Source organism: Anolis sagrei, chromosome 4 (assembly GCF_037176765.1).
Source record: "Anolis sagrei isolate rAnoSag1 chromosome 4, rAnoSag1.mat, whole genome shotgun sequence".
NCBI classification, from domain to species: domain Eukaryota; kingdom Metazoa; phylum Chordata; class Lepidosauria; order Squamata; family Dactyloidae; genus Anolis; species Anolis sagrei.
In genome coordinates this window covers 213064201-213077440 of record NC_090024.1, presented here as the reverse complement: position 1 = coordinate 213077440, position 13240 = coordinate 213064201, and the positions used below count along the sequence as shown (strand labels likewise).

Below are 13240 nucleotides of genomic sequence, written 5' to 3'. Positions count from 1 at the left end.
ATAATGTTCTCAGAAAGCCAACATGGTGAACTGGCTTCAGTGTTGGACTTGGAAGATGAGAATTTAAATTCTTGTGTGGCCATGGAAATTCAGTGGGTGGCTTTAGGCAAGTCACACACTCAGTTTCAAAAGAAGGCTAGGACAAACCCCCTCTGAACAAATTTTGCCAATAAAACCTTAAGGTAGGTTCACTTTATGGTCTCCATACATCAGGAATTATGTCAGAGCACACAACAACAACAAAAACAAGCTGGAGCTGTGTCTTTCTGGTTGCCTTCTCTTCACTCTGTCCATGTCATCAAGTTTCTACTGTCAGTAAAGTTGCCAAGATCTCACATTGACTGTCAATTGCATTAGGAAAGTTCCAAGGAGCTTTTTCTATATCTAGCATAATGCTGTGCATCTTTATTCTGACACAAGTCCAATGAGATAGATTCCCAGCAGACTATGAAAGTGGATGACAGCAACACATTAGAATATCAGTCTAGGTCAGGAAAGAGGTCAGTATATGTTGGAAAAAGACAAAATACAAAATAGCAAATCTGAGGTCTATCCATCTATTCCTATCCAGCCACACACATACACCTTGAATATATTTATTCAGCTTTATTCTCTGCCACCTTCAACATTCAGCACTTTTAGTTAACCTAATTTTTTTATCTTAAGGACATGTACCTAAAAATGTGACATAAGGTGTTCTCAATATTTGAATTATCTGTGAGTCTCAGTGTGAATACTTTTATATTTTCAAAATGAAGAGGAACAATAATTTATTCTGGCTGTCCTTCAAAAAATTCAACATGGCTTGCTTCCTCATCGGACCCCCCTCCCCGAATAAATAGGCTAAACTAATACCAAATGAATGGTTTAAGATTAGTTTAAGAGTTTCAGTGGTTTAAGAGCTTTACTGATATATTTTTGAACCCATGTCTCTCTAGTCAAGGAGTCCAATGCTCTGACTACTATATCAAACTAGGGAAGCTTCCAGACAGGCCAGAAATGTGTGCCAAAGTGAGTTTTTAAAACACACTTTGGCACACGTTTCTGTCTTCACAGGCCAACCAAAATCCAAACTTTCTCAGATAGGGTGGCTACATGCCATCCTAATAACAATCGGGATGGCATGCAGCCACCCCAAAGCCCCCCAAAACAACCCTTAAAAGTAAAGAAAACTTACCTGGCTGCAATTAAGGTCTTTCTGGAATCCTCCTGATGTGAGGAAATGACAGGCCAGGATATGGGGCCTGTCATTTCCTCACATCAGGGGCCAGGATACGCCTCGCCCCTCATCTCTTGGCACATCATTTCCTTGCACCAGGAGAATGAAAAGAGGACTTTAATGGTAGCCTGTCCAGGTAAGTTTTCTTTACTTTTAAGGGTTGTTTTGGGGGCTGAGGGATGAGTTGGATCCTGGACTTTTGGGATCCAGGAGCCCAAAACATTCTTTATAGCATAAGGGTATTCACCCCAAAGACTACCAGGAGTCAGTCTCCACAGACCCAATACCACATTGCATCTGGGCCTTTCTGGAAGATCCAGCTCTAATGAGGTATTTAATTAATTCATCATTTGAATACCCCCAGTAAAAACCCAGACAGGACCTGTTTGGATGGGCCTTGGCTCAGCATGTTAGCAGCAACCAGCAATCCGATAGAATCAGAGAGTTGGAAGAAATCACAATAAATTCAACTTAACCATCTGCTGTGTGTAAATGAAAAGACTCCCACAATCAAAGCACTTTCAACAGATGGCCATGCAGACTCTGTTTAAAAACCTCGACCACTGCTGTGTGTAGCAACAATTCTTACTATCAGGAAGTTGTTCTTAATGTTTAGTAGAATCTCTTTTCCAGTACTTTGAATCCTTTTCCCTGTGTCCTAGTCTCTGGACCAACAGAAAACAAACTTCTTTCATCTTCAGTATGATATACTGGGCCCAACAAATTATTCTAAAATACTCTTCTGAGCAAGGGATGTTTTAACTCAACACACGCAAGTTTACTTTATTCTGTCTTTTCCACCACACTAATTTCCCTTACCACCCCATCGCATTTACCTTGGGAAGCATCCTACAACACTTCCACTCCTGCTAGAGGACTTATGGGCATGTTTTCCATCAGACAACGTAGGAGAACTTCCTGTGGAAGCCCCTCCTCCAACTGGGAGGAAAGTGTTGTACAACACTTCCCTCTCAACACAGGAGGTGAGATGGGGAAAGAACTGGCAAGTGGAGCTGTGTATGGGGTGACACATTTGCCCCACTGCTCCCTCTTTTTTCCTGGATGCCAAGTGATGAGGTTGTTAGTTTGATATTACATTTCTGTCCAGATAGTTTGGTTACATCTGCTTCAGTAGCATTCAGTAACTCTTTTGGCATGGTCCTTTTCATGTAAACAGGAGATAAACATATACATCTGAGCTGGTTAATACCCTTTTGTAAGACCACTAAATAATTATAAAAGAGCTTATATTTTATTTAGGCATGATGGTATGAAAATAAAAAGTAGAGAGAAGAAATATTTTAAAAGGTCCAAAATCTGGCCAAGTGTGTCTCTGTGTCTTGCAGATGGTTGTTGCTTAGTGAAGAGAAAAAGTGTTGAACCATCTTTCAACTTGTTGGAATGCAACACTTAATGTTTCTCTCTCTCTATCCTTACCAACAAGGGGAGTGGACCTGGGAACTGCTCATTGCCTTATGTGCATGTATACACTTCTCAGCTTCTGGTAACTGATTGGTGATCTTTCTGTCAGTTTCACATGGTCTGTGATCTGTGTAAGAGGTTGGCACTAATGTGATAAAAACCACTTTCCCCTGGAAGTTCCCCTTGTTATATTTATAGGAAGCTGGTCTGAGAAGAGAATAGGAGTTGTCACTGATATAAATTGTCAGGACTTCAGAGATAGTGTTTCAATTGCCTTATTTGTGGAAGGGAAACATTTTAAGGTAAAAGCCTCTGTCATTCACAAGATAGCTCAACACACTGGCAGCTTAGAACTCAAGGTCTAGCATGTTTGATGTTTTAACCTTTTTGATTATTTTATCTACCCTTGCTGTGCTTCTAAAATCTTGAAAAGCACAAATTAATTGTTTGACATTTCCTGTAGATAGGGAAACAAGTGGAGTTTAACCTATTATATTTTACCTTCCTCTGTATTAGTGGAGAATGTGTAGGAGGGAGCATCTACTTTGTATGCTAATTTCCATATATAAAAAACATTATTTCAATAGCCACAATTTGGATGAGGGATGGTATAGAAAAATATCAATATAGCATCAGTTTACTCTTTTTCTAGCACTAATAGCATCCTACCTCTATAAAAACGCACTGGCATCATTTCTGGCTTTGTGTAAGTATGTTAGATTTAACATTAGAATACTTGAGGAAATGCAGCATGATGAGGATGCTAACTTAAGTCCACACTATGATCAGCTGACCATTTATCATCTGCCAAAGTGCAACATGGATGAACCCAACATAATACCGTCTAAAATTGCCTTCAGTTAAATAAAAGAAAATCTTATACTAAAGTATTTTTATAGGTAAAAACATATATATAGAAATTCTTTATTCAGGTAGCTAGGTCAGCATCAATCCTGCCCTGAGATTCAGGATTTTGAATTGGTCCTTGTGAATTCCCATGGAACATGTCCTTGTGAAATTATAGAAGTGAAGCTTTTTGTGATGTTACAGTAGAGGCAGGGAAGGGAATTGGGGAAGCTGATTGTGGATATGATCCCAAAGGTGCAGAGGAAGAGATGGGATATAACAATAATAATAAAAATAAAGGGGATGAGAATCTGGATACAGTATGTCTACCAGGAAATTGGCAACCCACAGTCATACTGGGAAATCTTTCAGTTGCTGCCATACTCCTATTTATCACATCCTGCCAGGACTCCTCTAAAGATTGTATGGGAAGGTTTCCATTGTGTCAGGACAATAAAAAGTGGTAATGCTGGCATCCCACTCCCTGCCTTGCTCCTAATACACATATTGACCAGCTCCCTTTACTATCCTATCACTTCCTAATTTTGATACATTTACTTTGTACAAGCAGAACCATGTACTGGGCTGTGAGTCCTAGCACCAGCTAAGAATGAATGGAGAAAATGCCCAGGCTTTAGAACCACTTCACACTTAAACTTTCTCCTCTGTCGCTGCTTCATTCTGAGATTTGTCTTGTTGCATGCAAGTCTTGGAAAACATATTTATTCATTATTATTTATTTCAAATATTTGTACCCCTTCTTGACTCTGGGGAGGTGGAGGCATAGTAGTTTCTTAGGCTTTAACTATCATCCTGAGACTTGGCAAAACTGTTCAACATTATATACCTTTGTTGAAATGTTCACTTACTCTTCTTACCATGCTTAGGCTAGAAGAGTATTTCCAGGGAGGAACACAGTATGCTTTAAAGTAGTGTTTTTCAAACTGTTATCCTCCAAGTGTTTTGGAATTCAGCTCCCAGAAATCCCAGCCAGCTTATTAGTTGTTAGGAATGGTTGGAGCTGAAGTCCAAAACATCTGGGGAGCACAGTTTGAGAACCCCTGCTTTAAAGTAATGCCTTGCACAACTTTCTCCATGCAGGTTTTTCCAGTTCCTGTCTTCTTGAAATGTCAAATATATTGGTTATTATCCATGTTTCCAAACAGATTTAAACATTTTCCTTGAAAAATTAGCTGTGACCTTTGGCTAATCTTCAAACACATCAAGCCAGTATTTCAGGATCCCTTGTGTCATCTACAAGTCAACAGGATCTCTTGGAACTGCTTAGCTGCAGATGTGCCTTTCAACCCAAGTGTTCTATTCTTAATGAAGCATACAAAATCAAAATAGTATTGTTCACATCCCGAAAAGCAAGCTATACTTGCCACATCCATCTCTTCATTATATCATAATTTGAAAGACATTGAAGCATAGAGTATCCAGCTACTCATAACCAGGAATAATTTAAGCTTAATTTAATAAGGAATTTTTGCCTTTATTTACAATCTTTAAGTCATGTCCAATAAAGGGAAGTGGTGCTCATCTCCATTTCTAAACTGAAGAGTTAGCATTGTCCATAGATGCCTCCAAGGTCATGTGACCAGCTTGACTGCATGGAGTGCTGTTACCTTCCCACAGAAGCGGTACCTATTGATCTACTCACATTTGCATGTTTTTGAACTGCTAGGTTGGTAGAAGCTGTGGCTAACAGCAGGAGCTCACCCCGCTCCCCGGAATCAAACTGCCAACCTTTCAGTCAGTAAGTTCAGCAGCTCAGTGGTATAAAAAGTTGTTTCACTCAGCAGTCTGTAGGGCTCACAATGTTTCCTTTTCTTTAGGTTAGCATTTGTCAATGAAATATTTGGTGATTGTCTGCTGTCAAGCAATTCATGGATTTTGTTAGCCAATTCAGAAGGATACGATTGCTCAAAATCATGTGGACAGAAGTAGTGAAGTAAATGGGGAATGAAGACTAAAAATGTTTAAAATCAGACTTCAGATGAAAGTCAACTGGACATTTTGTGTGAACTACTTCAAGTTCTAGGAATTGTGATGCATTTTGACCGTTAGTAATAACACTGAAGTTCTCAGGAGTGTTGTCCTATTTTAAAATTTGTAATATTATATTTGTTAATACATATTTTGGTTGGAAACAGTCAACTATACTAACTTTTGACTTCAATTAGATGACTTTTTTGTTAAGGAAGGAAGGCTTACACACAGATATTACACAGTGACAATAAGTAACGATATCTCCAGAAACATGGGAAGCTATATCATTGGTGTACCTCCAGCATTGTAACTGAAGCTGTAACACTAATACGTTTGATAGGGGTAAACTACTATGATGACCTTTTCTATCAAAATTTAGTAAAATAATCAGGAACTAAATTCCTCTGAATGCGAGTTGCTTAGAATAACTCCGCCTGACTTGTGTGTGCTTGTGTAGAATTCTTTCATCATATACCAACTTGTCACCTCTTTTTTGAATTATCCAAAATGCTTCATCCAAATTTCTCAGTGGGAATTTGGCAGTTCTGAATTACCTAGTACTATTCCTGAAGTGGAACTAATGCATCAGGAATTCTTCATGATTCTTTCTTTTCATTTCCAGAATCTTCAGCAGATAATGTTTTGCTATAGGATATTAATGCTTGGGTAACATAAAACTAGAGAGCACGGAGAGTAATAAGATGCAAAATAACAAAGAGCAATGGCAAACTGTGCATCCATAGTGTTGTACAAAATATGCATACTGTAACTTCAGAATCTTAAACTAGAATTTGTCACTGTTTTCACTCAAAGGATGGGAAAATCCAGTAATGTTCTAACTTCAATTGTATACTAATGTATCACAGTTGTCCTTGTCAAACTGAGAAATCCTTGTCTCTGGGCAATTCACATCTGCAACATATAGTTGCCATAGAGTGAAAGCTTCTTCTTCTTGAGTTGTATTAATTTCAGTATTGATTGAGATTCAAGTGAGCACTCAGTATCTGGTTGATTTGTTTAATGGGAGCATTCTTCGTTCCAAATTTATCCCAAATCAAAGCCCTGTGGATTTGTACGCTACCTCAGCCATTACAAATGTTCTCATTTCCAGCAGTGTCAGGAACAATTTGATATATGTGAAGCATGGATAATCCTACTAATAGAGTAGTCTTGGATAGAAGATGTTAATAAGCAAATATTAAGTGAAAGTGACCCACCGTGAAATTCCTCTGGGAGGGCAGAGCTGAACTGGTCAATTGCCTTCAGATCTTGATGCTGATTCTTTTCCAGTGCTAGTGGTAACAGGTTCAAGCCATAGTTCAAATGTCTTCTGTATTTGGATTGGGCACCATTTTGTCCCTTCCAAAGTCTCTTGTGTGAGCTCTGATGTAAAGTCAAATATATCTTCTATCACAATATATGGGGGAAGAATGTATTAACTGTGATGTGCATTGGAACTTTTTTTTGCATGCTGCCCCCACCAAACACTGTTTTTATATATTCCTTATTCCACTGTGACCTTTTATGTAACCTCCAAACATAATGTTTATACTTATTTATATTTTGTATTTTACTGAGTGTTACTTGCAGAACTGATTTGCAGAAATAGTCTTGGAACTGGCTTCCCATGTTTGGAAGTACAGGTAATCCTCAAGTTACAAAGGTTTGTTCTGAAGTTAAATATACACATTTTTAAAAAGTAACTCCAGCTTTTAGTTTTGAATAGCATAACAAAACGTTAACACATCTGTGGTGTTTGTTTTGCTGTCCAATATACAGAAGATTTCACCTCATTTTCTGTCCTATGATAAAAATTTTGAAAAATTTGGCTTGTTGTGAAAAAGAAGGATTGATGATAAAGCTCTCCCTTTCTAGGGGGAGATTTCTCTCACTTCCTTTTGTCTCAACCCCATTCTTAACTATCACATGGAGGTCCTTGATGCAGGGGAGAGTGGGGCAAATTGTGGGGTGACTATTTATTCATTATTTATTTCATACACTTGCACCTCACCCTTCTCACCCATGAGGGGGACTCAGGGTGGCCTCACAGCAAACACCATTCGGTGCCATCACAATTAAAATGAACATTAAATAAACAGTTGTTAAAACACACCAGTTAAAAACCAAAGTCCGTGTCAGTTCATTGTCACTTCAAATTGCTTATGTCTTCTTCTTGCTTGCTGCATTGCCCACACCACCCTCTTGTCCATTTCACACTGGAAAGTGCATCTTTTCGGCATGCTCCCACACTGCCTCTATTATTGTCTAAGCATGGGTAGTATCCCATGTTCAGATTTCTCCCTTGTAGCACACTTCGCTGACACAGCTGGCACAGAGCCCCACTGGAAGTAGATGTGTGTCATGTAATGAGACCCAGCAGGCTCCATGCTGGCTGCATGGGTGAAGTGTTCTACGATGGGAAATTTCCCCCATGTGATAAGGTCCCATGAGTCATTTATAAGTTGGATGTTTGTAACTCAGACACTGTCTGTGATCCAATGCAAGCTTTCAAACTTGAGTATCAATATCCTTTCAATTAAGATTAATCAAAAACCAAGATTCTGTATTCACATTAAGCATAAAAGTAGTATGAATGCATACCTATATTTCCCTGCCTTTGTTCAAGCTGTTTTCCTACCCAAAGTAATGAATTTATAGCAGTTAAAATACAACTGAAAGCAACAGGCCTAAATGAATACTTTGATGAACATGCTGTGTTTTGAGATAGAAAAAAATCGTGTGATATCAAATATCTGGGAGAAATTTGCATTAAGTAAAAAGCAGGATCTCGGTTCAATTATATCAGTCCTCTTCAAAGTGAGGGAAATAAATTTTTATTTTACTAAACCCATTAATTCTCACATTTTCCTCTATCCTTTTAAAAAAATTCACCCTTAAATAGCATTGATGTTTTCTTGGGTCTATGGCTAGATTGGTAATATCAGTCTATAAAAGATAAACAGGAATTTGCTGGAATATAAATAGAAATATGCTTCTTTTCCTTGGTGCAGCTTATACTGTGTGTGGGGGTGGGGGGTGGGGGGTGGTGGTGTTCGTTCTACCTCTTTTCCGGTTAGAGACTCATTAACAACATTTTTAAAGTATCATTAAAATCCAGAAGAAACAAGAGTTCAAATAAGATTAAATAATCAAAATATTTAAATTCAGGCTACAAAACATATATCCTTAAACATATGCACACACAATAGCAAGATATAAGGCATATTCCATAAAAGAATGCTCTATCATCAATCATCAAATCCTGTCCAAACAATTATCCTCTTGTCTGCAAAATGGAAGTAGGGAGGGTACCAGCCTCAGAAGGGAATTCCAGAGCCTTGGGGCACCAAATGGGAAGGCCATGCCCTGTATCCCCATCAGATGTACATATTTATTTATTTATTTATTATTTGAACTTATATGCCGCCACTCCCCTGGGGCTCGGAGCGGCTTACAAGACTGGCTAAAATCTAACAAAATTTAAAAGCAATTTAAAACAATTTAAAAACAGCAATATCAAACATTAAAAGCCTGTTGAAACAGGTATGTCTTACATGCCCTGCAGAAAGCTGGTAAGTCCCACAAGGCACGGACTTCAGGTGGCAGAGTATTCCAGAGTGATGGTGCCACTGCTGTGAAGGCTCTGTGTCTGGTTGCTGTTAGACGCAAGGTCTTGACACTGGAAATTTCCAATAGATCTTGGTCCTCAGAACGGAGGGATCTCTGGGGTTGGTAGGGGGTGAGGTGGTCCCTCAGGTACATCGGCCCCAGATCATGCAAGGCCTTACATATGAAGGTAATGGGATAGAATGATCTCTAGTAGATCTCAAAGCACAAGCTGGTTCACACGGGATAGCATGGTCCTTCAAATAATTTAGACCTGAGCTATGTAGGACTTAAAAGGTCATAACTAGTACCTTGATTTGTGCTCTGAAATGGTTCCACAGCCAGTGGAGCTTTTGCGTTAATGAAGTTGTGTGTTCATTGTACTCAGCCTCTGTTTACAATCTGGTTGAAGTTTTTAGATGGGCTGGAGCTTCCAAAACATTTCTCAGACCCCATTGTATATTGCATTAAAAACAGAAGCATATAGTTTTCTTCTGTTTAATAACAGGCAGTTGCCACCTAAAGAAGCAGTCAGAGAGGCTCCTGTAAAGGAACCACAGAAAAGAGTGATTTCTTCCTTTCCTTACTCTATTAATTTGTTCCAGTATGATTTGTTGACTTTACGATTTCAGTTTTACTATGAATTTTCTGTTTAAGAGTCCATCTAAAATATCAGATAAAACAAATATATCTACAGGTCAGAGTTTTCAGCATGACACCCTTAGTGATAAATGTCTTCAGTGGTCTAGTGATGGATTTCCTATGCAGTGATTAAATTTATTTTTACATAAAGATGTAGCTATGAGCCATTTCCCACTTTAAGTATCAATTCAGTCAATGTGAGGAAGAAAACATTGGTATAATTTCTTTTAATTATTCAGATTTCAGTAACAAAGGAAAATAATATAAAGTCGCTAGGTACAGTAACATGTCTGTATTTTTCCTGTATTTGTTTCTGTTTTCTTATCAGTCAAGGTAAGATGAACAAGGTTGTTTTGCATGGTGGAGTAATGCTGAAGATTCATGTGGTAATGTTCCATCCTGCTAATTTGCAGAATGCCACAGATTCATTTTTCAAGAGTTTTCTTATACAGTATGAGTGAAGACTAGGGCAGTCAAATGTCAACATAGCTTCTGCTGATCCTTCTCTTCCATTTTCATCCTATTGGCAGCTAAAAACAGGAATCATTTTTAATTTTAGGGCTGTATTTTTAGAGCAGACTCTGAATTGAGTCTTGCTAATGCTAAAGCTTTTGCTGCTTTTGTGAATTGCTTCAGTATGAGATCCATTCTTAGGTAATGTTGGAGGTTTTGAGGGAGTGAAGGAAGCAAAACACACATTTTCTGGTGGTGGTTTGGGGGAGCTTTTGGCTGGTTTGGGAGCAAATAAATTTCGACATAGATTTTTTTAAAAAAGAGGGGGGATTTAGACCTTGTATGTGTGTGTGTGGTGCAGGGGTTTCAGGAATGTCACTCAAAGCCTTCGTGCTTTCTATAGGATGAAATCCGTGTCCAAGTTTAGGTGAGAAAGAAAATCCAGCTTCATCTGAATATTTGCAGTATTGTAAGAACTGTAAGAACTGATGATGCATGTCAGTAGCTTTCAAACGTGATGTCCTAGTGATCTTGGGCAATTGACCCTCTCTCAAACTCAACAATTTAAACATTTTTTTGCCATGATAGGTCCACTTTAGGGTCACCATAAGTCAGAAATGACTTGAAGGCACACAACCACAACAATGCAGGATATACTGTATTAACAATGTGATAATTTATTTTGGCAATGATTGTTACCATAGATGGACGAAAGTTTCAGTCCTCATTTCATAAAATTTATTTTAGTGTGATAATGCTAGTGGGCCAGCATAGTGAATTACCAGGAAATAGGGTGGGTAAGTGTGTGTTAGGATGTAAGGAGTACTTGCATTTTTTTTCATTCCTGATGAAACATCAAGAGAACTCCATCAAAAATATTATCAACCATAAAATATTTTTCTCTTTCAATATATTTTCAGGGGAAGTAATTAATGTAAAAACTATTTTTTCCACAATCTTTGTGCAGAAAGCTCAAGAATATGTGCAAACTTTTTTTCACAAAAAAACTCCAAATGTGCAAGGGGAGGGATCAGTGCTTGAAAACTTTTGAAATTGCATCCAGGTGGAGAAACCATTCAGACAGTTGCATCCCTATATGCGAAGCAACTAAGGTCCAAGAAAAAGTCTATACTCAGTGAAGTTTCTTATGTCTAGTATAAAAGAAGCTATATAATTGATTTTATTCTGAACACTCTGTGCAAGCTTTTGGAAGAGTTCAGATTGAACACACCCACACAGCCTTCAACTCTGAGTATTCATTCTTTTATGGAGAAAGCAACAGATCTTTTGGGGCCCATCTGTACATCATCTAAAACACGGGATTTCCCGAGTTAGAAAGGGGGTGGCTACATGACACTAGTGCTAAATGTGCACTGATTCACTGCAACGTCACCAAATCATGGGGTTAACAGGTCCCCTTTTATCATGATTCTGCCAGAAAACATGCATATTTATATCACTCTATGTCTCTGCACTCTATATCTCTGCACTTGCAAAAAAAAAAACATGATTTCCTTCCCTCCCCTCTGTGGAGATTGCACTAGCACATGTCTGCTTTTAAACAGCTTGAAATAGCTGATCAGCTGATTGGGTTATCAAATGGACACATAGGTGGTTTAAAAGAAGCATTAATGGAGAGTAAGTAGAACTCTCTAAAACTCTTTATTTATAAACTTTATAATATTAACCAGAGCTTGAGTAAACAATTGGGGGAAGAGAGAATTCAAGTGGATTTTTTTATTAAAAAAAATACCCCTGTTATATGCTGAACCTCAGATGTGCACATCCGAATCAGCTGGTATCTATATTAAGATATTTGCACGTGCGCAAATATGTGCATAATGGAGTGATTTTTTAAAAACAAAAAAACCTTCCGCCGGTTATCCCCTGTCCACCCTCTATCTTGTACTGATACAGAGGAAGCCTGTGAGGATGGCAGGGGAAGAAATTCCTAGACCCACAAGTTTGCATGGGACATGTTCTTAGGTTCCAGGTTTTTTGTTTTTCATTTAAAACTTGAATTTTTGCACAGTCTGAAAGCGCCCTTGTACTCACTTAAATTGGAACTCTCTTTATGAGAAAATTTTCAGAAAAAAATAGTGAAGAGGGCGTACCATGGTAACTTCAACCAAATCATAAATTAATATAAGAACAGGGTCCTTTCAATGTCTGGTTAGAAATGGCAAATGGTGCAGATGTCGAAAAGTACTTGGACTGTCAGCATTCATCAATCTATTTTCAGTCACAATCAACATGTTGCCTCTGTACTAGGGATGAACATAATATTTTAGGACTTCTGAAAGAAAAAAAGAAAAAGAAAGAAAGAAAGAAATGAAGGGAGGGAGGATAGGTTCAAATGTCAAGAAATTCCAGTGGGAAGAATTATTGTAAAGCCCCCTTTCCATCCCTCACCCAAGGCTTTGTTCATATGGACCTGGAGGATCCCTCCCCAGCCTATATCACCTTGTTGCTATGTGGTGGCCAGAGAAAGGAGAGGGGCAACTGAGGATCATTGCTGATAGCGGGCATGGAAGAAAGCAAGCATGATCTTGAAATTCCTGAGAGTCCTCCAGAAGTTCTGGGTCATGATGTCATTCTGAGCCACATATTGGAACATGTTTTGGCCTCCCTTTCCTTGGTCACCATATAGCCATGTCATGGAGGATGAGGAAAAGGTGAGTACGGAGGTGGGAGGCAAGCAATATTTTCTCTTCTTGTGCACAGTTTTCAAATATGATCATATAGCAAGGAGAAAATAGATTACATACTTTGTTCACCCCATGGATAGTTAGATAAATGCATCCCTCTGAACCTACAAAATTGTACAAATAAATAAATCATGATGTATTTTTTTTATTTGCAAACCATAACGTCATCTGGGAAAGTAAGCAGAAGAATCTTTCAAAAATATTTTATTCAAGGTAAACATTTTATTGCATCTACACTCAGATCTTAGAAATGAAGAACATAATTTATTTATTTTACTTATTGCCCACCTTTCTTTCAATATGAAACTCAAAGCAGCTTACAGTAAGTTTTAGAGAAACACTACCTTACTGG

At 38.3% G+C, this 13240-nt stretch overlaps 1 protein-coding gene across 19 annotated transcripts in view; it reads left to right on the top strand.

The window, feature by feature from the left end:
* PTPRT (protein tyrosine phosphatase receptor type T) overlaps positions 1-13240 on the top strand; it is a 713818-nt gene that overhangs the window by 599201 nt on the left and 101377 nt on the right. For 6 of the 19 annotated variants that reach the window (XM_060772259.2, XM_060772253.2, XM_060772252.2 and 3 more), the window contains one exon: positions 13066-13101. The exons of the other annotated variants lie outside the window; for them this stretch is intronic. In XM_060772259.2, coding sequence (XP_060628242.2) covers positions 13066-13101 — 36 coding nt within the window. The remainder of the gene's footprint in view (positions 1-13065; positions 13102-13240) is intronic. 19 annotated transcript variants of the gene reach the window in all.